Source organism: Pan troglodytes, chromosome 16 (genome assembly GCF_028858775.2).
Source record: "Pan troglodytes isolate AG18354 chromosome 16, NHGRI_mPanTro3-v2.0_pri, whole genome shotgun sequence".
NCBI classification, from domain to species: Eukaryota; Metazoa; Chordata; class Mammalia; order Primates; family Hominidae; genus Pan; species Pan troglodytes.
In genome coordinates this window covers 50,618,803-50,642,502 of record NC_072414.2, presented here as the reverse complement: position 1 = coordinate 50,642,502, position 23,700 = coordinate 50,618,803, and the positions used below count along the sequence as shown (strand labels likewise).

General features: G+C 36.9%; 1 protein-coding gene across 5 annotated transcripts in view; it reads left to right on the top strand.

Annotated features, from left to right (window-relative positions):
* The window catches only part of ADAM10 (ADAM metallopeptidase domain 10), a 150,980-nt gene that overhangs the window by 118,123 nt on the left and 9,157 nt on the right, over positions 1 to 23,700 (top strand). For all 5 annotated transcript variants that reach the window (XM_001172405.6, XM_016928286.4, XM_063795055.1 and 2 more), the window contains 5 exons: positions 728 to 911; positions 6,989 to 7,139; positions 16,283 to 16,466; positions 17,167 to 17,275; positions 17,757 to 17,977. In XM_001172405.6, the coding sequence (XP_001172405.1) occupies positions 728 to 911; positions 6,989 to 7,139; positions 16,283 to 16,466; positions 17,167 to 17,275; positions 17,757 to 17,977 (849 nt within the window). The remainder of the gene's footprint in view (positions 1 to 727; positions 912 to 6,988; positions 7,140 to 16,282; positions 16,467 to 17,166; positions 17,276 to 17,756; positions 17,978 to 23,700) is intronic.

The window sequence follows — 23,700 nt, the reverse complement described above, 5'->3', positions numbered from 1 at the left end:
ATCTCATAAGCATTACTTTGAGAAAATTCAGGGAGCTATGCTGTATGTATCTGACTCTTCAATAAAATTTATCAAAACCGAACACCACTTATGTGCATTTATATGTTACATGTACACAGAACTCTGTTTATTTGGCAAAGCAGTATTTTGGTTTTATCTCTAGGCTTTTACCATTTTTCATTTAAAAATATATCATTGTGTTTCTGTTCCTAGTCAGCATTTTTACTTACCTTTCTTATATATTGGCTATTAAGTTAGCTGTCTTAGATTCCTGTTCTGTGTGTATTTAGCCCCATGTCAGTCTCTTGATTCTTTTGTCTTTCCCCACCTCTGTCTTCTCTGAACTATTCATAACATGTAATTTAACATATATGTTAGAGACTATTTAGTAGTTTTAAAGTAGTTTATTTTACTGTTACTAGTTTTAAAAGTAGGTGAGCTTATTTTTAATAGACTTTTATGACTGTCCTCAATTCTAGTCCCTGCTTACAAAGCTATAAATTGTTATGGCTAGACCTCCACTGATTTTCCTTCTTTTCTAAGACAGTGACCCCTAAAAGAGCAAATTCTTTTCCTACTCAAGGTTTGTAAAACAATTGTAAGATCCTTTTTAAAGGAGAGTCCACAAGCTTCCATTGTTTTCCTGATGAGAACGTTACGTTTAATCAGTTGACCTGAAAACCTTATTTTACTTCCTGTTTATGTAACTTTATATTCTTTTTGACAGCATGATTCTGGAACAGAGTGCACACCAGGAGAATCTAAGAATTTGGGTCAAAAAGAAAATGGCAATTACATCATGTATGCAAGAGCAACATCTGGGGACAAACTTAACAACAATAAATTCTCACTCTGTAGTATTAGAAATATAAGCCAAGTTCTTGAGAAGAAGAGAAACAACTGTTTTGTTGGTACGTATATTTTCCTAACGTTTTGTTATGAACATTTTCAAACATTCAGACAACTTGAAAGAATTCTATAGTGATTACTGACATACCCACCACCTGCATTTTACTATTGCTAACACTTTGCTGTATTTCCTTTATCTCGTTATTTCTTAATCTTGCCATCTCTCAATTCATGTTTTATTGCAATTTAAAGTAAGTTGCAGCCATCAGTATACTTCACACCTAAACATTTTAGTCTGCAAATCATTAACTAGAGTTCAATATTGTTTATAGTTCTTTTTCTGTTTTCTGCATAAGTGAAATGCACAAATTTTAAGTGCATCATTTGATGAGTTTTGACAGATGCATTTACCTTTGTAAACTACCTATCAAGATACAGGACATTTCTGTCACCCCAGAACTTTCTTTTATCACCCTTCCCAATCAGGCTCTGTCCCAGCACACCGTCAGAGGCAACCACTATCTGATTTATTTCACTATACATTGGCTTTGTCTTCATATAAGTGAAAGTATACAGTTTATACCCTTCTGTGGAAGGCTGTTTAACTCAGTATACAGCTTTGAGATTCATCTTTAGTATTATACTCCTTTTTATTGCTGAGTACTATTACATTGTATGAATATGTCCTAGTTTGTACATCTACTCTCCTATCATGAATACCTTGGATTTGGGCTTATGTGAATAAAGTTACTATGAAATTATTTCTTATTTTAGTAAAATATATATAGCATAAAATGTGCCATTTTAAACTGATTTTAAATGTACAGTTCTGTGACATTAATTATAGGTACAATGTTGAATGTGAATGTAATCAATTACATTCACTCTTCATTTGCAAACTTTTTCATCATCCCAATGGAAATTCTATAACCATTAAGCAGTAATGCTCTGTCTTCCCCTCAGCCCCTGGTAACCTCTAATCCACTTTCTGTCTTTATGAATTGGCCTATTCTGGGTATCTCATGTAAGTGGGGACATACAATATTTGTTCTTTCGTGCCTGGCTTATTTCACTTAGCATAATATTTTCAAGGTTTATCTGTGTTGTAGCATGTATCAGAGTTCCATTCCTTTTCATGGCTGAATAATACTCCATTGTATGTATAGACCAGATTTTGTTCTTCCAGTCATCTGTTATGTCTTTCTTGCAGCATTGAACATACTCTAAATATTTACTTTGTATTAGGGTTTTTTTGTGTGTGTGTCCTTGTCCTATTTCACAAGACCATAGGTTTCTTTAGGGGAAACACTGAGGCCTATTCATCTTTGTACATTAAGAGCACTTAAAGAGGGGTTAAACACGTGACAGCAAAGGAGAAAGAATTGAGGAAGATTTCCAGATAAGCATGGGATTTTGTTTTTAATTGAAATTTTATTGAGATAATTATAGATTCACATACAGTTCATAAGAAGTAATAGATTCCCTGTACCCTTCACTCAGTTCCCTCCAATGGTAATGCCTTGCAAGACTGTAGTACAATATCATGACCAGGATGTTGATATTGAGAAAATCCATAGATACTATTCCAATTTCCCTAGTTTTTTTGTTCTCATTTCTCTTTGTATGTATTTAGTTCTATACAATTTTATTACATACGTAGATTTATGTATCCACCATCACAATCAAGAATCAGAACAGTTCTGTCATTACAAGGATCCCTCATTGTTTTATAACCATGCTTACCTCCCTTCTGTTGTTCCTTCCTACCCCCTGCTACCCTGTTCTCCATATGTAAAATTTTGTCACTTCTAAAAAAGTTATATAAATAAAATCAGACAGCATACAACCTTTTGGAATTGCCTTTTTTCACTCAACATAATTCCCTGGGGATTCATCTAAATTATTGCCTTTATCAATAGTTCGTTCTTTTTTATTTCTGAGTAGTATTCCATGGTATGTATGTAGTGCAATTTGTTTAACCATCCATTTGAAAGACATCTGGGCTGTTTCCAGTGTTTGGCTATTATGAATAAATCAGCTGTAAACATTCATGTACAGGTTTTTTGTATAAACATATAAGTTTTTACTTTGAGATAAATGCTCCCAAATCCAGTTGATGGACCATATAGCAATTGCTTGTTTTGCTTTGTACAAAACTGCCAAACTCTTTTCCAGGGTGGCCATACTATTTTATGTTCTCACCAGCACTGCACAAATGATCCAGTTTCTCTGCATCTTCACAACCATTTGGAGTTTTCACAGTTTTTTATTTTAGTTGTTCTGATGGGCGTGCTGTGATATCTCATGGTTTTAATTTGCATTTCTCTGGTGGCTAATGATGCTGAACATCTTTTCATGTACTTATTGGCCATTTATAAATCATCTTTGATGAAATGTCTGTCCATGTTTTTTGGTCATTTTAGTGATCATTAGTGGGACTTTTTTCTTTTCTTTGGAGTATTGAGAATTCTTTATATAGTCTAGATACTAGTCCTAGATACTGGTTTGCAAATATTTTCTCCCTGTCTGTAGCTTGTCTTTTCGCCCTTTTCACAGTTCTTTCTTGTAGCAAAAGTTTAACATTTTGATGAGGACCAGTTAATCAGTTTTTTATTGTATTGATTGGCATTATCTTTTTCTTTTAAAAGGGCAGATTGAAATTACATTGATGTTATCATTTTTGTTATTGTTATTGTCAGTGATTGTTTTTCTAATGCTTCTTAATGTACAGATACATTAAGATTCTTCATTTGTAAACTGGGTTTTCACAGTAAACCTTCTGAAATAAGTTGACTTTTAAAAATGTACATATTGCTTTGTAGGTATTAACAGGAAAGAAAATTTTTTCTTAAATTATAACAAAATGTGTACCTATTTTAATTTTTGCATTTAAACAGTATTTTTAGGCCAGACAGGGTGGCTCATGCCTGTAATCGCAGCACTTTGGGAGGCCAAGACAGGGAGATTGCTTGAGGCCAGGAGTTCCAAACCAGCCTGGCCAATGTAGGGAAACCCTGTCTCTACAAAAAATTAAAAAATCAGTGAGGCATGGTGGCGTGCGCCTGTAGTCCCAGCTACTTGGGAGGCTGAGGCACAAGAAATTGCTTGAACCCAGGAGTTGGAGGTTGCAGTGAGCCAAGATCGTGCCACTGCACTTTAACCTGGGCAACAGAGCGAGACTCTGTCTCAGACAAACAAACAAACAAACAGTACCTCACTGTTGTTTAAACTGTTAGCAAATAACTAACTTGAAGTACTAATTTTATATGAAATAAAAATTAATATGTAGTAAATAATGTATCTAACATTTTCTGACTTCATTATTTGTTTTCTTATAAATTACGTGTCATGTGAATTATAAAATTATTACTAGACTTGTAAAAATCATTATTCACCTAGTATATATGTGCAGATGCATGCTTCTAGTTTTTTTTGTTTTTGTTTTTGCTTTTTTTTTGAGACAGAGTCTCGCTCTGTCACCAGGCTGGAGTGCGGTGGCATGATCTCGGCTCACTGCAACCTCTCCCTCCCAGGTTCAAGCGATTCTCCTGCCTCAGCCTCCCAAGTAGCTGGGGCTGCAGGAGTGCGCCACCACGCCTAGCTGGTTTTTTTGTATTTTTAGGAGAGACGGGGTTTTACCATGTTGGCCAGGGTGGTCTCGATCTCTTGACCTTGTTATCCACCTGCCTCGGCCTCCCAAAGTGCTGGCATTACAGGCGTGAGCCACCTCGCCTGGCCCTTTTTTTTTTTTTTTTTTTTTTAATTTCACTTTAAGTTCCGGGATACAAGTGCAGAATGTGTAGGTTCATTACATAGGTGTACGTGTGCCATGGTGGTTTACTGCACCTATCAACCCATCATCTAGGTTTTAAGCCCCACATGCATTAGCTGTTTGTCCTAATGCGCTCCCTCCCCTCACCCTCTACCCCTGGACTGGCCCTGGTGTGTGTTGTTCCCCTCACTGTGTGCATGTGCTCTCATTGTTCAACTCCCACTTATGAGTGAGAACGTGTGGTGTTTGGTTTTCTGTTCCTGTGTTAGTTTTCTGGGTATGATGGCTTCTAGCTTCATCCATGTCCCTGCAAAGGACATGATCTCATTCCTTTTTATGGCTGTGTAGTATTCCATGGTGTATATGTATCACATTTTATTTATCCAGTCTATCATTGATGGGCACTTGGGTTGATTCCATGTGTTTGCTATTATAAATAGTGCATGCTTCTGGTTTTTGAGAACGAAAGAGATGGTTTAAAGTGAAACAGGGATGAAGCTTCAATGACCTCCAAGATTTTAAAAAACAGTCGATGTGGTTAAGAATGAACTTTCTGCTTTCACCTAGGCCAGTCTGGCTCTGGAGAGCAGGTGCCTCCACAGCAACATCCCTGGGGGCCCTGAAATCAGGGTTCAGCTAGGCTCCTATGTGCCCTGAGGGTCTGGGTTCCCAGTCCTGTTGCCAAGTGGCTTTGTCCCAGATCCTTTCTTCTGGGCTGATGTGAGTGCATATGTTTGTGCCAAGCTTCTGTTTTATATTGCACATATAAATAAAGGAAGATAATTTACCATAAAGAAATAATTATCTGAATATAAAGCCAGTCTTTCTAGAACATTTTTGATTTAGATAGGCCTCATGTGGGTTTCCTGTGTTGAGATGTATGGGTTCCTGTGTTGAGATGTATGTGTTCCCTTCTACTTATTCAATTCGCAACTTAAAGCCTGTACAATGACTGTTTTCCATGTCGATTTGGTGTAGTAGAAAGAAAAGAGCACCAGATCGTAGACCTAGAAAACCCTAGATATAGTCTATGTTTTGCCTGTACTGGGATATATGGTCCCTAGCAAGTTACAGACTCCTTGGAAGTTAGTTTTATTTCCTAGAACATTTAAGGCATTTGATTTTTATCATTCTCTGCAGTTGCTAAAGCTCTTTGATTTTATGATCTTACAAAGAGGAGCATTTCTATTCCAATTTTAAATTCCATTGACAAAAATCAAAGAACTTTAGAAGACTGCTGAAGAAATTTTCTAAAATTATTCACTATGCTTAGATGAGACTGTCTAATCTTAATCAACCAAGATCTGGCTCAATACCATTAAGGTCTGTGAGAATACAGAAGGTATAAATAACACATGTTTGTTCCCTTAAGGAGCTTGGTTTAGTTCAGCAGCAAAACTAATGTACATAAAAAAAATTACCCACTGATTGTATTACAGTCAGCTAAATAGAATGTGGGACATTTCATAGACAAAATCACCCAACTTCTTTAACAGATCAATGGTGTAAAAATAAATAAAAATGGAGAAATCTATTATACGTTAAAAGAACATAAGAGACCTGTCAAAAAGCAACCATGAGGGGAGGAGTTGGGGTTAGGGGAACCTTGGGTTTGAAACTTGATTCACAGCAACAAATTGTAAAGAGACATTTGAGGAAAATTGAACACGGCTTGGCTGTTAGATGTTATTAAGCATGCTATTAATTTTGTTAGATATGATCATGGTTATTATGGTTAGGTTTAAATAAGAAAAAAACTTTATGTCGTAGTGATACATTCTGAAGTATTTACAGGGACAATAATATGTTAGGTGGGGTTGTTTTAAAATACTCCAGAAAAAAATTGTGGGAGTAAATGAGACAAGAACAGCATATTGTTGTTGATAGTTGTTAAAGATGAGTGATTGGTACATGGGAATTCATTGTACATATTCTTTTACTACTTTTAGGTGTGTTTGAAATTTTCTGTTGCAATAAAAGGCTTAATTTTTTTTTTCCTGGTTAGTGAAGCACTAACTTGGTTTGTATTTGTGTGATATAAATAGAACAGTCAATAAAGCTCAATGTAGCATGGCCTAAGTTGCAAGTTATAGCTTCTAGAAGGGACCCTCTGTCAAATCCTCTCACTGTACAGATTGAGAAACTGAAGACCCCAAAAGGCAAGTGACTTGCCCAAGATTGCATTGCTAGTTAGTAGCAGACCCCCGTTAGAATTAGGTCTCGTAATTTCCAGATTCCTAGTTTGTTCTACTTATTCATCAAAGTTTTCCTTTATCCCTTTGTTATGATGATCTAAAGAATTTGTGAATTTTAAATAAAATTAATGTGTGCACGCAATGCTTACTTTGTCTTGTTTATTTTCCTCAGAATCTGGCCAACCTATTTGTGGAAATGGAATGGTAGAACAAGGTGAAGAATGTGATTGTGGCTATAGTGACCAGTGTAAAGATGAATGCTGCTTCGATGCAAATCAACCAGAGGGAAGAAAATGCAAACTGAAACCTGGGAAACAGTGCAGGTACCTTGCTAATTTCAGTGATGTTAACATTCTTGTAAAGTTACCTCAATGCAGTTATGACAAATTTAAAACTGAGATTAAGAGATGCATATGGTTTTGAAACTTTGCTTTTATCTGTTGTTTGTTTTCTTTTTCTGAAGTAGTGTTGGTTACTGCTCTGTTATTGGCAGATTGAACTACTTTTTTTTTTTTTTTTTTTTGAGACAGGGTCTCGCTCTGTTGCCCAGGCTGGAGTGCAGTGGCATGATCTCTGCTCACTGCAACTTCCACGTCCCGGGCTCAATTGATCCTCCCACCTCAGCCCCCTGAGTAGCTGGGACTATAGGCATGTGCTACCACACCCAGCTAATTTTTGTATTTTTTTTTTAGAGACAGAGTTACGCCATTTGCCCAGGCTTGTTTGGACTACTTTTAATAGTAATTTGTGTGGTAAATGTTAACAAAAGGACATACTCAAAGGACATACTAAAAAGAATCCTAAAAAATACATATTCTTTAGTTACTTATTGTGAAAATGTAACTATCTTCCATATTTTTAAAATCTTAACTTTAAATATTTAGTTAATGTGGAATCCATTTACTTTTCTAACTTGGCGAGATATAACTATTTCACTTGTCAAATTTACTTTGGTAGCAGTGTAAGCAATTGTTTGCACAATACTTTTTTTTTTTTTTTGAGATGGAGTCTCAGAAAAACCTGTCGCTCAGGCTGGAGTGCAGTGGCATGATTTCAGCTCACTGCAACCTCTGCCTCCCAGGTTCAAGCAATTATCCTGCCTCAGCCTCCTGAATAGCTGGGACTACAGGTGTGTGCCTCCATGCCTGGCTAATTTTTTGTATTTTTAGTAGAGTTGGGGTTTCACTATGTTGGCCAAGTTGGTCTTGGACTCCTGATCTCAAGTGATTTGCCCACCTTCGCCTCCCGAAGTGCTAGGATTACGGGCATGAGCCACTGCACCAGGCCAGTTCAATATGTTTTAAACGGCTGGTCTGTATATCCTAGTTTGATTTTAGTATGAAAATGGGAGAGAAAGTGATAAATTAACTAATGTGTGATGTAACTGAAAAAATACTGATAAATTGCCTAATATTAAATCCATTTTCCATTGTAGCCTTTTCCTAAAGGTAAACAGGGCAAGAATGTGGAATGTAGTATGCTTTGACTATTGAAAAAAAAGACGAACACTTTTCTTGACTGTTTGGCTTAGTAGCTTCCTATTCCTTTTTTTAAATTTTTTTTTTTTGAGATGGAGTCTTGCTCTGTCGCCCAGGCTAGGGTGCAGTGGCGCGATCTCTGCTGACTACAAGCTCCGCCTCCCGGGTTCACGCCATTCTCTTGTCTCAGCCTCCCAAGTAGCTGGGACTACAGGCACCCGCCACCACGCCCGGCTAATTTTTTGTATTTTTAGTAGAGATGGGGTTTCACCTTGTTAGCCAAGGTGGTCTCGATCTCCTGACCTCGTGATCCTCCCGCCTTGGCCTCCCAAACTGCTGGGATTACAGGTGTGAGCCACTGCACCTGGCCCCTATTCCATTTTTAATTGATAATGGTTGTACATATTTATGAGGTATATGTGATATTTTGATACATGCATACAATATATAATGATCAAATCAAGGTAATAAGGATATTTATCTCCTCAGATATTTATCATTTCTTTGTCTTGGGAACATTTTAAATCTTCTATTTTGAAATTTACAATTAGTTATTGCTAATTGTAGTAACTTTACTGTGCTATCAAACACTAGAGCTCATTCCTTCTATGTGTTTGTACCCATTAACCAATCTCTCTTTATCCACCTCTCCACTACCCTTCTCATCCTCTTGTAACACCATTCTACTCTCTAACCTCTATGAGATCAACTTACTTTGCTCTCACATATGAGTAACAACATGTGTTGTTTGTCTTTCTATGTCTGGCTTATTTTATTTAACATGATGACTTCTATTTCCGTTCATGTTATTGCACATGACAGTATTTTGCTCTTCTTTGTGACCAAATATATACCACCTTTTCTTTATCCATTTGTCTCTCGGTGGACACTTAGACTAATTCTGTATCTTGGCTATTGTGCGTAGTGATACAGTAAACGGGGCTGTAGGTATCCCTTTTATATACTGACTTCCTTTTCTTTGGATGTATACCCAGCTGGATCATATAGTAGATCTATTTTTAGTTTTTAGAGAACTTCTATACCAGTTTACACAGTGGCTATACTAATTTATATTCCCACCAGCCGTAAACTAATGGTTCCTGATCTCTGCATCCTTGCCAGCATCTTTATTTATTTATTTTTTTGATCATTTTGATAATGGTCATTTTTACTGGGTATATCTCACTGTGGCTTTGATTTGTGTTTCCCTGATGATTAGTGATATTGAACATTTTTTCATATACTTGTTAGCAATTTATATGTCTTCTTTTGAAAAATGTTTATTTAGGTCATTTGTCTACTTTTTAATGAGATTATTTAGTTTTTTGCTGTTGAGTTGAGTTCCTTGTACATTCTATCAGTCCCTAGTCAGATGAATAATTTGAAAATGTTTTCTCCCATTCAGCAGATCGTCTCTTCACTCTGTTGATTGTTTCCTTTTCTGTGCAGAAGCTTTTTAGTGTGTGTAACCCTGTTTGCCTATTTTCGCTTTTGTTGTCTGCAGTATTGAGGTCTTACTCAAAAATCTTGGCTCAGATCAATGTCCTGATATCTTTTCCCCATGTTTTCTTTTAGTAGTTTCATAGTTTCAGGTCTTAAATTTCCATCACATTTTGATTTGGTTTATGTATGTGGTGAGACATAGGGGTCTAGTTTCATTTTTCTGCATATAGATATCCAGTTTTCCCATCACCACTTATTGAAGAGACTGTCCTTTCCCCACTGAATGTTCAAAAATCACCTTTGTCGAAAATCCATTGGCTGTAAATATATAGATTTATTTCTGAATTCTCTGTTCTGTTTCATTGGTTAATGTGTTTGTTTTTATGTCAGTATCATGCTGTTTTAGTTGCTATAGCTTTGTAGTATATTTTGAAATTAGGTGGTGTGATGCCTCCAGCTTTATTCTTTTGGCTATTGGCTTCTGTGGTTTCATATGACTTATAGGATTGTTTTCTCTTTATCTGTGAAGAATGTCATTGGTATTTGGATAGGCATTACATTGAATCTGTAGATTGCTTTTGGTAGTATGGCCATTTTCACAGTATTAATTCTTCCTGTCCATGAACATGAAATGTGTTTTTTTTTTTTTTTTTGACTTGTTCAGTTTCTTTCATCAGTGTTTTATAGTTTTCCTTCTAGAAATTTAATAAACTCACCTCCTTGCGTTTATTAAACTTACTCTTTTTTTGCAGCTATTATAAATGAGATTGATTTCTTTTTCTGCTATTTTCTTGTGTATAGAAACACAACTGGTTTTTTAATGTTAATTTTGTATCCTGCAACTGTTCTGAATTCATTTATCAATTCTAAGAGTTTTCAGTGGAGCTTTAAGGGTTGTCTATATATATAAGATTATGCTGTCTACAAACAGGAACAGTTTGGCTTCCTCCTTTCCAGTTTGGATGTCCTTTATTTTCTTCTCTTGCCTAATTGCTCTGGCTCAGACTTCCATTACTATATTGATAATAGTGGTGAGAGTGGACATTCTTTTCTTGTTCTAGTTCTTTTTTTCTTACTTATTTTACCTGGTGATCAGGAAATATTGTTGGAAAACTTTTTTTTTTATTACTGATTCAATCTTGTTACTTGTGATTGATCTGTCCAGGTTTTCTATTCTTATTTCAATCTTGGTAAGTTATATGTGTCCAGGGATTTATTAATTATCATTCGGTTTTCCCATTTATTGGCATGTAGTTTATTGTAATGGTCTCTAATGATTCTTTGTATTTTTGTGGTATCAGTTATAACATCTCCTTTTTTGTTTCTGATTTTATTTGGATATTTTTTCCTTGTCTAGTTAATGGATTGATGATTTTATCTTTCCAAGAAACCAACTGTTCATTTTGTTGATATATTTTTATTTATTTATTTATTTTTTTATTTTTTGAGACGGAGTCTCGCTTTGTTCCCCAGGCTGGAGTGCAGTGGTGCAATCTCGGCTCACTGCAAGCTCCGCCTCCTGGATTCACGCCATTCTCCTGCCTCAGCCTCCCGAGTAGCTGGGACTACAGGTACCTGCCACCACGCCTGGCTAATTTTTTTGTGTTTTTAGTAGAGACGGGGTTTCACCATGTTAGCCAGGATGGTCTCAATCTCTTGACCTTGTGATCTGTTCGCCTCGGCCTCCCAGAAGTGCTGGGATTATAGACATGAGCCACCGTGCCTGGCCTGATTCTTTGTATTTTTTTAGTCTCAATTTTGTTTACTTCTGCTCTGATCTTTATTATTTCTTTTCTTCTACTAATTTGGGGTTTGGTTTGTTCTTGCTTTTTCCTGATTCGTTGAGGTGCATTGTTAGGTTGTTTATCTTTCTACTTTTTCTATGTAGACATTTATTGCTATAAACTTCCGTCTTAATATTGCTTTAGCTGTATCCCATAGTATTTGGTATGTTGTGTTTTTCTATTTTCAGTTGTTTCAGAGAGCTTTTAAACTTCATTTTTAATTTCTTCATTGACTGATTGGTTGTTCAGAAGCAAGTTGTTTAATTTTTATGTGTTTGTACAGTTTCTAAAGTTCCCCTTGTGATTGATCTCTAGTTTCATTCTGTTGTGTTCAGAAGAGATACTTGATATGATCTCTGTTTTTAAACATCTGTTGATAATTGTTTTATAGCCTAATATGTGGTCTATCCTGGAGAATGTTTCATGTGCTAATGAAAAGAATGTGTATTCTGCCACAGCTGTTGGATGAAATGTTCTGTAAATGTCTGTTAGATCTATTTGGTCTAAAGTATAGTTCTAATCCAGTGTTTCTTGATTTTCTGTCTAGATCATCTGTCCAGTGCTGAGAATGGGCTGTTGAAGTCTCCAACCGTTACTTTATTGGAGTTGATCTCTCTCTTTAGATCTAATAGTATTTGCTTTATGTATCTGGGTGCTCTGGTGTTCGGTGCATATAGATTTCGAATTGTTATATCCCTTTGCTGAGTGGAACATTTTATCACTATATAGTGACCTTTTTTGTCTCTTTTCACAGTTTTTTTTTGGAGACAGGGTCTTGCTCTGTCACCCAGGCTTGAGTGCAGTGGCATGATCTCGGCTCACTGCAACCTACGCCTCCCGGGTTCAGGCGATTCTCCTGCCTCAGCCTCCCGAGTAGCTGGGACTACAGGCATGTACCACCATGCCCAACTAATTTTTGTATTTTTAATAGAGACGGGGTTTCGCCATGTTGGTCAGGCTGGTCTTGAACTCCTGACCTCAGGTGATCTGCCCGCCTCGGCCTCCCAAAGTGCTGGCATTACAGGCATGAGCCACTGTGTCTGGCCCTCTTTTCACAGTTTTTGACTTAAAATCTGTTTTATCTGATACAGGTATAGCTACTCTTGCTTACTTTGTTTCTGGTTGAGTGAAATATCTTCTTCTGTTCCTTTACTTTTAGTCTATGTCTTTAGAGGTAAAATGATTTTCTTGTAAGCAGCATATAGGTGGATGTGTCATGTGTTTGGGAGGCCAAGCCGGGAGTTTTGCTTGAGCAGGAGTTCAAGACCAACCTAGGCAACATAGTGAGATCCCATTTCTACAAATAAATGAATACATAAGTAATTTAAAAGCTACAGAGGGAGAAGAGATTAAAATAGGCCCATTCAGCCAGGTTGTGTCTTTTAAGTAGGGGGATTTAATTGGTGTATATTCATGACTGATATCAATAGGTGAGGACTTCCTCTTATCATTTTCATAATTATTTTCTGGTTTTTTTTTTTTTTTTTTTTTTTTTGAGATGGGCTCTTGCTCTGTAGCCCAGGCTTGAGTGCAGTGGTGCAGTCTTGGCTCACCACAAGCTCCGCCTCCTGGGTTCACGCCATTCTCCTGCCTCAGCCTCCCTAGTAGCTGGGACTACAGGCGCCTGCCACCACGCCCGGCTAATTTTTTGTGTTTTTAGTAGAGATGGGGTTTCACTGTGTTAGCCAGGATGGTTTCGATCTCCTGACCTTGTGATCTGCCTGCCTCGGCCTCCCAAAGTGCTGGGATTACAGGCGTGAGCCACTGCACCCGGCTGTTTTTGTTTTGTTTTGTTTTGTTTTTGCATATTCTTCTTACTTTTTTTCTCTCATTCAGCATCGTGGTTTGGTAGTTTTCTGTAGTGGTAACATTTGACTCTTCTTTTTCTCATTTGTATATCACAGTGGCCTGTATTGTACAGCTTTGTGGTAATGGCGGCGTTGGTGGTGTAGGTTGTTAGCATTATAATTCTGTGTGTTTTCACAATGGTGATTATTGGTTTTTTTTGCTTCCAGGTGCAGGAATCCCTTGAGTATTTCTTGTAGGGTCAGTCTAGTGGTGATGAATTTCCTATTTTTGCTTGTGTGGGAAAGACTTTATTTGTCCCTCATTTCTGAAGGTTAGTTTTGCTGGGTATAGACTCTTGGCTGCTAATTTGTAAACTATCCTTCAGAAATGAGGGACAAATAAAGTCTTATAGATTCTTGGCTGCCAATTTGTTTTTTCTTTCAGTACTTTGAACATATTATCCCATTCTCTCCATGCCTGTGAAATTTCTGCTGAGAAATCTGCTGCTAGTGTAATAGATGCTCCCTTATATGTGACTTGATACTTTTCTCTTGCTGTTTTTTTAGAATTCTCTATGTCCTTGACTTTTGACAATTTGACTATAAATCCTCAAGGAAGACCTCCATTTTCAGCTATTATTTTAATAAATAGGTTTTCTTTTTTTTTCCTTTCTTTTTATTTTGAGACAGAGTCTTACTTCATCACTCAGGCTGGAGTGCAGTGGTACAGTTTCAGCTCACTGCAACCTCTGCCTTCCAAGTTCAAGCGATTCTTGTGCCTCAACCTCCTGAGTAGCTGGTATTACAGGTGCGCGCCACCATGCCCAGCTAGTTTTTTTCGTATTTTTAGTAGAGACGGGGTTTCAAGCTCCTGACAAGTGATCCACCTGCTTTGGCCTCCCAAAGTGTTGGGATTACAGGTGTGAGCCAGTGCACCCAGCCAAAACATAGGTTTTCTGTGCCTTTTTAAATCTCTTCTCCTTCTGTAGCTTTTAAGTGATTGATTGATTGGTTGCAGAGATGGGCTCTCACTACATTGCCTAGGTTGATCTTGAACTCCTGGGCTCAAGTGATCCTCCCACCTCAGCCTCCCAAAGTTCTGGCATTACAGGCATGACTTACTGCACCCAACCTTCTGCAGCTCTTATAATATGAAAATTTATTCACTTTGTGGTGTCCCATAAGTCTTACAGACTTTCTTCCCTTTTTTTCCTTCCTCTAAATGAGTAATTTCAAACATTCTGTCTTGAAGTTCAGAGATTTTCTTTTGCTTGATCAAGTCTGCTGTTGAAGCTGTCTATTATATATTTTTATTTTATTCACTGAATTCTTAAGCCACAGGATTTTTGTTTCTCTTTAATGATATTTATTACTTTTTTGAATTTCTCATTCATATGAATTGTTTTCCTAGTTTCATTGAATTTTTTATGTATATTTTCTTGTGTCTTTTCCCTGAAATCATTATTTTGAATTCCTTTTTAGGCAATTTATTGATTTCCTTTTCTTTGGGACCTGTTGCTAGAGAGTTAATTATGTTCCTTTGGTGGTGTCATATATATTTGTTTTTTCATGTTTCTTGAGTCCCTGTGTTCATGTCTGTGTGCCTGTCTGGTGGAACAGTCATCTCATCTAAATTTTCTAGAGTGACTTTCATGGAGATATACTCTCACCTGTAGCTAGGTCTTAGTGTGCTGGTCGGGAAGCGTGTGGTGCTTCTTTTTCCAGGTAGGTGCAGTGGTATAGTCTCCATGCAGCTTCTTCAGCTGTATTCAACATCATCAATAACTGTAGGCACCTCAGTGGTCTGTGCTGTAGAAGTTTGTGGTAATGGATGCTGGTGGTGTAGGTTGTTAATGTCCTCAGTGGCAACGCCTTTTGGGGCCCTCCTATTCTCATTTTTCCCATAATGGTGAGACTTAGCCAAGGGGATCCCTCTTGGTGTCAGGTCTGACATGGCCTACAAGCACCTGCTGCGGTGCTGGCTTCCAGTTGCAGATGCGTAAAGTAACTATGGGGCTGGAGTTCTAGGCTCAGGATGTCACAAACCTATTACGGTACTTGTGTCTTGCAGTGCGTGTTTACTGTCTGGCAAGATTGAATGTAGGTTGCCTATAGCACCAGGATCTGTGACTCTGGGTTACTCCCTAGCACCTTGGGCCCAGCGGGCCAGTCTGTAGCTGGGATTATACACTTTGTGGGCAGGGTATAGCCCTGGCTTGAGTCCAGGGAAGAGGTGCTCTGGAGATTTGAGCCCAGAGCACACTGCATGGCAGTAATTTCGGAGCCTGAGCCAATAGGACTCAGTGACGAGTTGGGTCACCGGGGATGGAGGTGGTGGTGAGTCTAGACCCTGGGATGGTGGGGCTTGGTGGTATCCCAAAGTCTGTGAGACCAGGTGCAGCAACAGCAAGTACCTCAGAATGTTCAAGCACAGCTGTCATTTGGGCCCTAGGGGGCAGGGAACAGCACAGTGGTGACTACTGTGGGGAGAAGGGTGTCTCAGCAGCTCAGACTCTAGGGGGCTAGTCTAGCTCCAGGGAGGCAGGGTGCTAGAGTTGTTTGGCCTGTAGGCATAGTATCCCAGTTCAGCCATTGATATTTCCCTGGGATGTGAGTTACTGTGTTGGCTTAGCCCTGGAATGCACAGCTCCTCAACTTGGCCAAGGCATTATTACCTGAAGGAGCAATGTGCTGCTTTATCTCATACCCTGCAGGGTGTGACTTTTCCGTGTAGGCCCAGGCACTGTTTCTTTGGGACACATGGCTCCACCAGTGCACTGTTTACTCAGGAGGGCGGTGTGCAGTTTCAGTTTTTTGAAGTTGTATACCAGTAACATACTTATCATTTAAGTGATGAGACTTATGATTTAAAAATTGGTACTATGTCTAATAATGTGGATCTAATCTAATATCTAATAGTATATAGGAAATAACTAGTGATTTACTTTGTTTAATCACTTAATGTTTCCTCTAGTCCAAGTCAAGGTCCTTGTTGTACAGCACAGTGTGCATTCAAGTCAAAGTCTGAGAAGTGTCGGGATGATTCAGACTGTGCAAGGGAAGGAATATGTAATGGCTTCACAGCTCTCTGCCCAGCATCTGACCCTAAACCAAACTTCACAGACTGTAATAGGCATACACAAGTGTGCATTAATGGGGTAAGCATTTAACTATATGTTTTAAAATTTAATTTTAGAAAACTTGTTTTTTGGAAGAATTATTGATGCTTAAAGCTACATAGTTAAAGTAATTAATCTTGGTCTCTGTTTAAGTAATATTCCCTCACAAAACCATGAATATATTATGTGGCATTCAATGAGCTACTGATTTGTCTTTCATCTTTCCATGTACATGTGGTTGATATTCTCTAGAGAAACATAGTTGTACAACTCGGCATGTGACTTGTCTATAATATTTAAGTTTTATAAAATAATATTTCAGTAGCCTAAATAAAAGAACTCTTTGGTCATCTTCTCTGAATATCAAACCTTCAAAGCTTTTGTGGCTGAATATCACTTTGCTCTACAGGAAAAAAATTTAATTTTTCTTTCTTTATAGAAGAGCCGTAATAACCAACATAAAATCGATCCTCATCTAATCTCTTGCTCTGCTCTTATTTCATTTTTTTAAGTTGCCATTGCTTTAAAAGATTTACTATCTTTCTTGGATTTACTGTTTTTCAAATTTTTTCAAATGTATTTATGTAATTCAGTTCTGATACTCATCTCTGTTTGTTTTTCACTTTTATTTCCATTTAAATATTTTGACATTGGAAGCTCATACTTGCCTGTCTGTTACTATAAAAAATAGGTTTGACTGTATAGGGATTAAATAATTTGTCTTTTATTTTTCTTCTAGCAATGTGCAGGTTCTATCTGTGAGAAATATGGCTTAGAGGAATGTACGTGTGCCAGTTCTGATGGCAAAGATGATAAAGAATTATGCCATGTATGCTGTATGAAGAAAAGTAAGGCTTTTAAAAACACAAGAGTATAAAATCTGCCTCAAACTATTATTTTCTCCTAAATTTTAAGTGTAAAACTTTGACCTATAGTTTGGCCAGATAATTTCCAGCTAAATCTGTCCTCTTGAGGAGATTATAAATGTAACGTAGCATTGTGTCTCTATTATTATGGTCTCTACAATGTTTTAAAAATGATAAACTAGACAAAACGTTGCCAGCTTTACAGCAGTAATTTACATAAACACTGTTAGACTTTAAGTCATCATGGACACTGAGTCAAGACTTGCTGGTTGCTTGTTTACATTGTAACATTTAATATGAATTACTGATGGCGTTACCCAGCCTAACTAGAGAAGGTCTGTATAACATGTTATGGTAATGATTTCAGTTTTTTTTCCCTCTTTATATTTGCACAACTGGAAATCTGATCTTCAACTTATATTTGAATCTGACCTTCAGCTTATATTTGGCATTTCTTTTCCAGTGGACCCATCAACTTGTGCCAGTACAGGGTCTGTGCAGTGGAGTAGGCACTTCAGTGGTCGAACCATCACCCTGCAACCTGGATCCCCTTGCAACGATTTTAGAGGTTACTGTGATGTTTTCATGCGGTGCAGATTAGTAGATGCTGATGGTCCTCTAGCTAGGCTTAAAAAAGCAATTTTTAGTCCAGAGCTCTATGAAAACATTGCTGAATGGATTGTGGTAAGTATGTTTTTTATTTACAAAGAAAACTTAAAGTGGTTTGATCTTAATTTTACTTGGCCAGAAGTCATCAAAGTTACGAGAAAACAACTTAACTATTTATATTAGAATTACTTTATGTGAAGATTTTTAAAGTTCTAATATTTCTGGTCATTATTTCCTTCTGAAGTGATCAGAATCATGTGTATCATTCATAGATTGCTTAGTAGGTGATGGGAGTCATTCTGTTTTACCGTGCTCCTTAGTTCATTTCCTGGATGGGTTACTTCTTTTGGTGCATATTATTAGGGCATTTTCATGGGACTTAAAAAAAATTTTTTTTTTTTTTCAAGACAACTTATTTGCCCAAATCATGGACTAATTGGTGATTTTTCCTGATCTTTCAGTATAATCTCTGGGTCTTTATCTTGTTTGTAATAGGAAATGCTGAACAGAATAAGATCAGATACACAGCCTTTTGTAGATCTACTAATGATTATGGACGTTCATCCAGTAGTAATCCACTGAACGCTTATTTTTAAGCCCACGTATCTCCAAGTTGTACAAACACGGAATTACCTGATATTTTCTTAAAAGATTGTCAAGAATGACTATCTCAACTTGTGTTCATGCTTTAAAAGTGATTACATTAAAATATCTATAGGAAGCTTGCAAATGATATATTTGAGAATGTGCTGTAATTGAACTGAATGTAGTTTGCTTTGGAAATTGACTTATAACTCACATTCCCCTTTCTCAAATTAGTGTGTATGTGTGTGTGTGTGTATGTATGTATGTGTGTGTTCAGAACTATGGATGCCTTAAAGCACAAAAGATGTTGTTTGTGTGGGATGTCAGCCTTTTTTGTACTCTTCTAATAACATTCTAGAGTAAAAATTTTATAGTTAACTCCAGCATTTAAAATGATGTTTACCGTTCCTAGGACACATTAGGATATGTGGTTTTTAGATATGTAATGATCATGGAGTAGAAGGATTGTTGAAATTGGATTTAGGAGATCTACCTAGGTTTCAAACCAAATACTTGAGCAGTTGACTTAACTTAGGTTTCCTTAAAACATGTTACTCTTTTTTTAAATTCCTGTGCTTGTTGCATGGTAAGTTCTAGTAAATACCTGTCAAACTGAAGTTGTCTTCTGGTACCATGGTGTAGTGGAAAGAGCACATGTTTGAGAATCACGTAAGGATTCAAATAATCTTTCTGGTGTTTGTCAATTCTGTGACTTCAAGCAGCTTACCTTTCTTGGCCCTTCTTTATTTTCAACTCAGCTATTTTTTTTTTCTGATTCTCTCTAATAAGAAAAGTTGAAATTTGGTATACTTGTCTGCTGTAGAGGACAGTGTATACAGAAAAGGAAAGGAGATCTCAGAATTACATTCTACTGAGTATATATTGTGCTAGATATTTTTAGATTTTTGGGGTACTAAATCATATCTAAACATAGATAAGATTTTACTTTTCTCTGTTATCTCTAATTTTCACTCATTACATTATTTAGAATTTCAAAAGCCCATTTATTTTCACTTTAAAAATATTTAATAGACATGATCTTTTAAGTATTTTTAAGACGTTTTCTCCCCATATTTTAGATGTGAGGATTAATGAAATGTTTCACAATGAATTGGCAACATGAAGTCCTTTCTTGTGCTCTGGAACTAATTAATCAGACACTTTCAAGTTTATAGACGTTGACTTTAAGTGTGTGTGGTATAGAACATGCCTTTATTTTATATCATTGTTGACAGTCATATGCCAGTCTTTCGAATAGCATGCTCATAATGTGTGAAGAGTACCGCTAGGCTGTTGGTGCATTTGTGGGCATTAACCACATCAAGCAGTAAGATAATAAACATCTGGTCTTTACAAGTTACTTGTCTCATTTGCTTATGTGCATAGTTTACTTGCATACCGGGATTTATCATGTCAGGGAAGTGCCCTTCCAGTTAGTAATACAGATTATCAGGATGCTCTTGTGTAAGAAGCTGTGAAAGAAGTGAGGGGTTAGTTTCACTACTTTCCTTTCCAGTGGTGCCTGGTGGCCTTTTGTCTTCTTTCTGTGTTACACTATGGCAGCTTTTCTCCTCATGCAGGATAGAGTAAGAAGAACCTTAACAATTTAGAACTTCAGGGCATGGGTTGTTGACTGCTGCTACTGGTACCATGGAAGTGATACTTTCTTTTCTGTGTTGACAACTATGTTTTGATTTTTCCAAATACATTTACTGTATTTGCTGAGTGCCTACTGTGTGTCTGGACAGGATAAAATGATAAACATCCTTTGGATTTATCAAAGAGTCATCTAGTTCTTGAAACGTTTAAGAGCATTCATCAGTAAATCTGTTGAGACCTTATTTCAGCATCTCCTTTTCTTTAATTAGGGATTGAGGGCATTGTTAATTCATTTCCAGTTTCTTCTATAGTTGATGTGTTCTGATTTTCTGTATCTTTCATGTTAGGTTTGACATTGTAGAAAACCACCTCTTACCTTGACTTTTATTTTTCAAATTTATTGTTGTGTTTCCCCTCCTTTTAAAAATCATTGCCTGATGATTTTGTGGCTTTTTTCTTTTTAACTTGTTCAGATTTATCAGGAGTTTGTATTTTTGTATTGCTAATATATCAAGAGTCTAACACATTCTCATTTTAAAGTTAGTTTCTGCTGTCATATTTTGCTATAATTTTATGCATCTAAGTATTAAGTATCTGGTATTCTTTATGAATGAAAGATTTAGAGCACTGTTTCCCAAATGCTTAACAGAACACTAGTTCCATTAGATGTTCTGGGCCTTCAATGGTCAAATGAATCTGGAAAACTACTCCATACTATAGACCTTTCTTGGAGATTTGTGAGAAGACCTGCAATAAATAAATCGTTTAAACTTCATTTTCCAAACTTACCTAACCCCTGAAACTTTTATCATGAAAAGACTAAGTCCTAAATATCCTTAGATGTCATTTGGAAAAATATTGATTAATAGCAGTAGTTCTCAATCCTGATTGTATACCAGAATCACCCTAGGGTTTGGACTAATTAAATCAGAATCTCTTGGGTTTAAGTATCTGGGTCTTTTAAAACTCTCCAGTTAATTCTGATGAGGAGCCAGGGTTAAGAACCACTCATCTAGAACAGGGGTTGGCAAACTATGGCCCATGGGCCAAATCCAGCCCGTGCCTATTTCTGTATGGCTCAGAAGCTAAGAACGGTTTTTACATTTTTAAATGATTGAAAAAAATTTAAAAATTATCAAAACATTCTTTTAAAAATCATATGAAATTCAAATTTCAGTATTGATAAATAACATTTTATAGGAACATGGCCACACCCATTTGTTTACACATTGTCTTTGGCTGCTTTTGCACTTTGAGTAGCTGCAACAGTGACTGTATGGCCTCACAAAACCTAAAATGTTTACTTGGGCTTTTATGGGAAATATTTGCCAACTCCTGATCGAGAGCGGTGATCTCAAAGTGTAGGCCTGAGAAGCAGCATCAGCATCACCTGGGAACTTCATAGAAATGCAAATACTTACGTTCCATTCCAGACCCACTGAGTCAGTAGATGATGGTGCGTGCTAATAGTTTGTCTGCCATTTTTTTCAGTCTCTGTGATATGTGACTCCTTTTTAAAAAGACTTGTAACAGAAATTTTCCATTTTATCATCTTGATATGTTGAAAATAGAAGGTGGTTTCATTGCTTTGTGGAACAGACCACATAGCATAGCACTTAATGAAACTTTAACAACAAAGATATAATGATATTGTAGGGTTTTCAGCATATAGTGAGGACACAGTATACATTTGCTAGATGAGTGAAGCAGATTTCTCAAATGTAATAATTTATATGGAAAAGAGTAAAACTTGTGCATATTAACTTTGAAACTGGAATGTTTTCAGGTTCCTGTTAGTGGTATTTTATCTTACTTGCCCAGGTTGAGCTTAAAGTAACCAAAAGTTTAGTAGCAAGTTGCTTTCTGCTTGGCAGATCGCTGTTGCTGCTGCTGCTAGTGGTGGTGGTGGGAGTTTGAAGGATAGGAGGAGTATATATTCAAAGCCCAGACTATAGTATTATGTCTTCTGAAAAATTGAAAGGAAACTTTCTGCCCCTATAGGGATGACATAATCAGTATCATGGCAAGGAGCTCTGGGCCCCACATGGTCTTGTGACCCATGGGAAGTCCAGAATGCATTTGCTGAGAGTGAGCATTGTTGAACACTGCAGTATTCATTGAAAGGATCATATGGTTGACTTTCTGGAGGTCTTTAAGAACAGTAGATTATCTTATGTCTGAAGAGACTTGAGTGCATGTCTTCCCTGCCCTCGCTCATGCACTTTTTTTTAGATGATACTTGCTTTGTCATTTTGTTACCATATAGGTTCTTTTTGTTTATATTTAGATTATCAAATTAAATACTGTTGTAATTAATACATAATAAGTTAGACTATTTAATTTTGACTTTTTACTTTATTATTGGCTATGTTTAAGTGCCTGTATTGAACATCATCTCTCTTTTTCTTATGTAGAATTATTTTCTGAGTTGAGAAACTTCTTGAGTTTTTGAAAAATGGTTGGATGTCTTCTCTTTGTCCCTAAAGTTTTGCTTAACACCCTTGTCTCTGGGATATAAGACCCTGGCACTCAGTTTACGCTCAGTAAATGTTCATTGAATGAATGACAGCTCCCCTTTCTTTCAGACTAACAGGTGGGCAATTTGTGATCTTTTCTTTTGAGAGAAATGCATATTTTACATTTACTACCCTAGTTAGTATTCCTTTCCCTGATTTTATAGTATATTTAAAGGGGATAGCATGTAATTTAGCATTTAACTCATTCTTTTTTAAAAAGAAAAACTATAAAGGTGGCCGTACTTACTAATATTTTCAGATGCACTATTTATTTTGTTTAGTTTTTCTTACTGTCTTCTGTCTATTGCCATGTTCCATTTCCCCACACGCTAAATTCACAAAAGCTACTATCATTGGCACTAAAACATCTCAAGCATTGGGCTTGTGAGATACATAGTTACCTGAAAAAATTTAGAGGAAAGCCAGGAACACTGTGCTAGAAGGAACTGGAAGTTCTGAAGGGCTTGAGTGCCATATTTTATTATATATCTGTTGATCTAAACTGCGACTAGGTTCTTTTTACCTTTGTTTTCTACAGTTTTAACCACTACTAAATCTGGGCTTTCTGTCTCCAATCTGCCTCTCTTACTGCCATAGCGTGTACTTGTATGGCTCTTTATTTAAATCTATAGGCCAGGTACAGTAGCTTATACCTTTAATCTTAGCACTTTGGGAGGTTGAGGAGGGAAAATTGCTGGAGACTAGCAGTTGAAGACCAACCTGGACAATCTAGCAAGACCTGTGTGTGCAAATAAATAAATAAATGAATTCGCACGGTGTGGCGGCATGTACCTTGTAGTCCCAGCTACTCAGGAGGATCACCACAGCCCAGGAGGGCAAGGCTGCAGTGAGCCGTGATTGCACCACTGCATTCCAGCTTGGGCAACAGAGCAAGATCCTGTCTCTTAGAAAAAAAAGAGTGTGTAGGTACTAAAAAGACTATCATTAAATATATCCAAACCAGTTTTACTGTCCTATCTCTGTTGTAATGGCCTTGTCACATTATTTGTATGTGTTAGGCAATCTGGAAGTAATAAATGAGCTGTTAGTTATGTTTCAAGGTCAATATTTAAATAATGACTTACTTGTAATAACTAG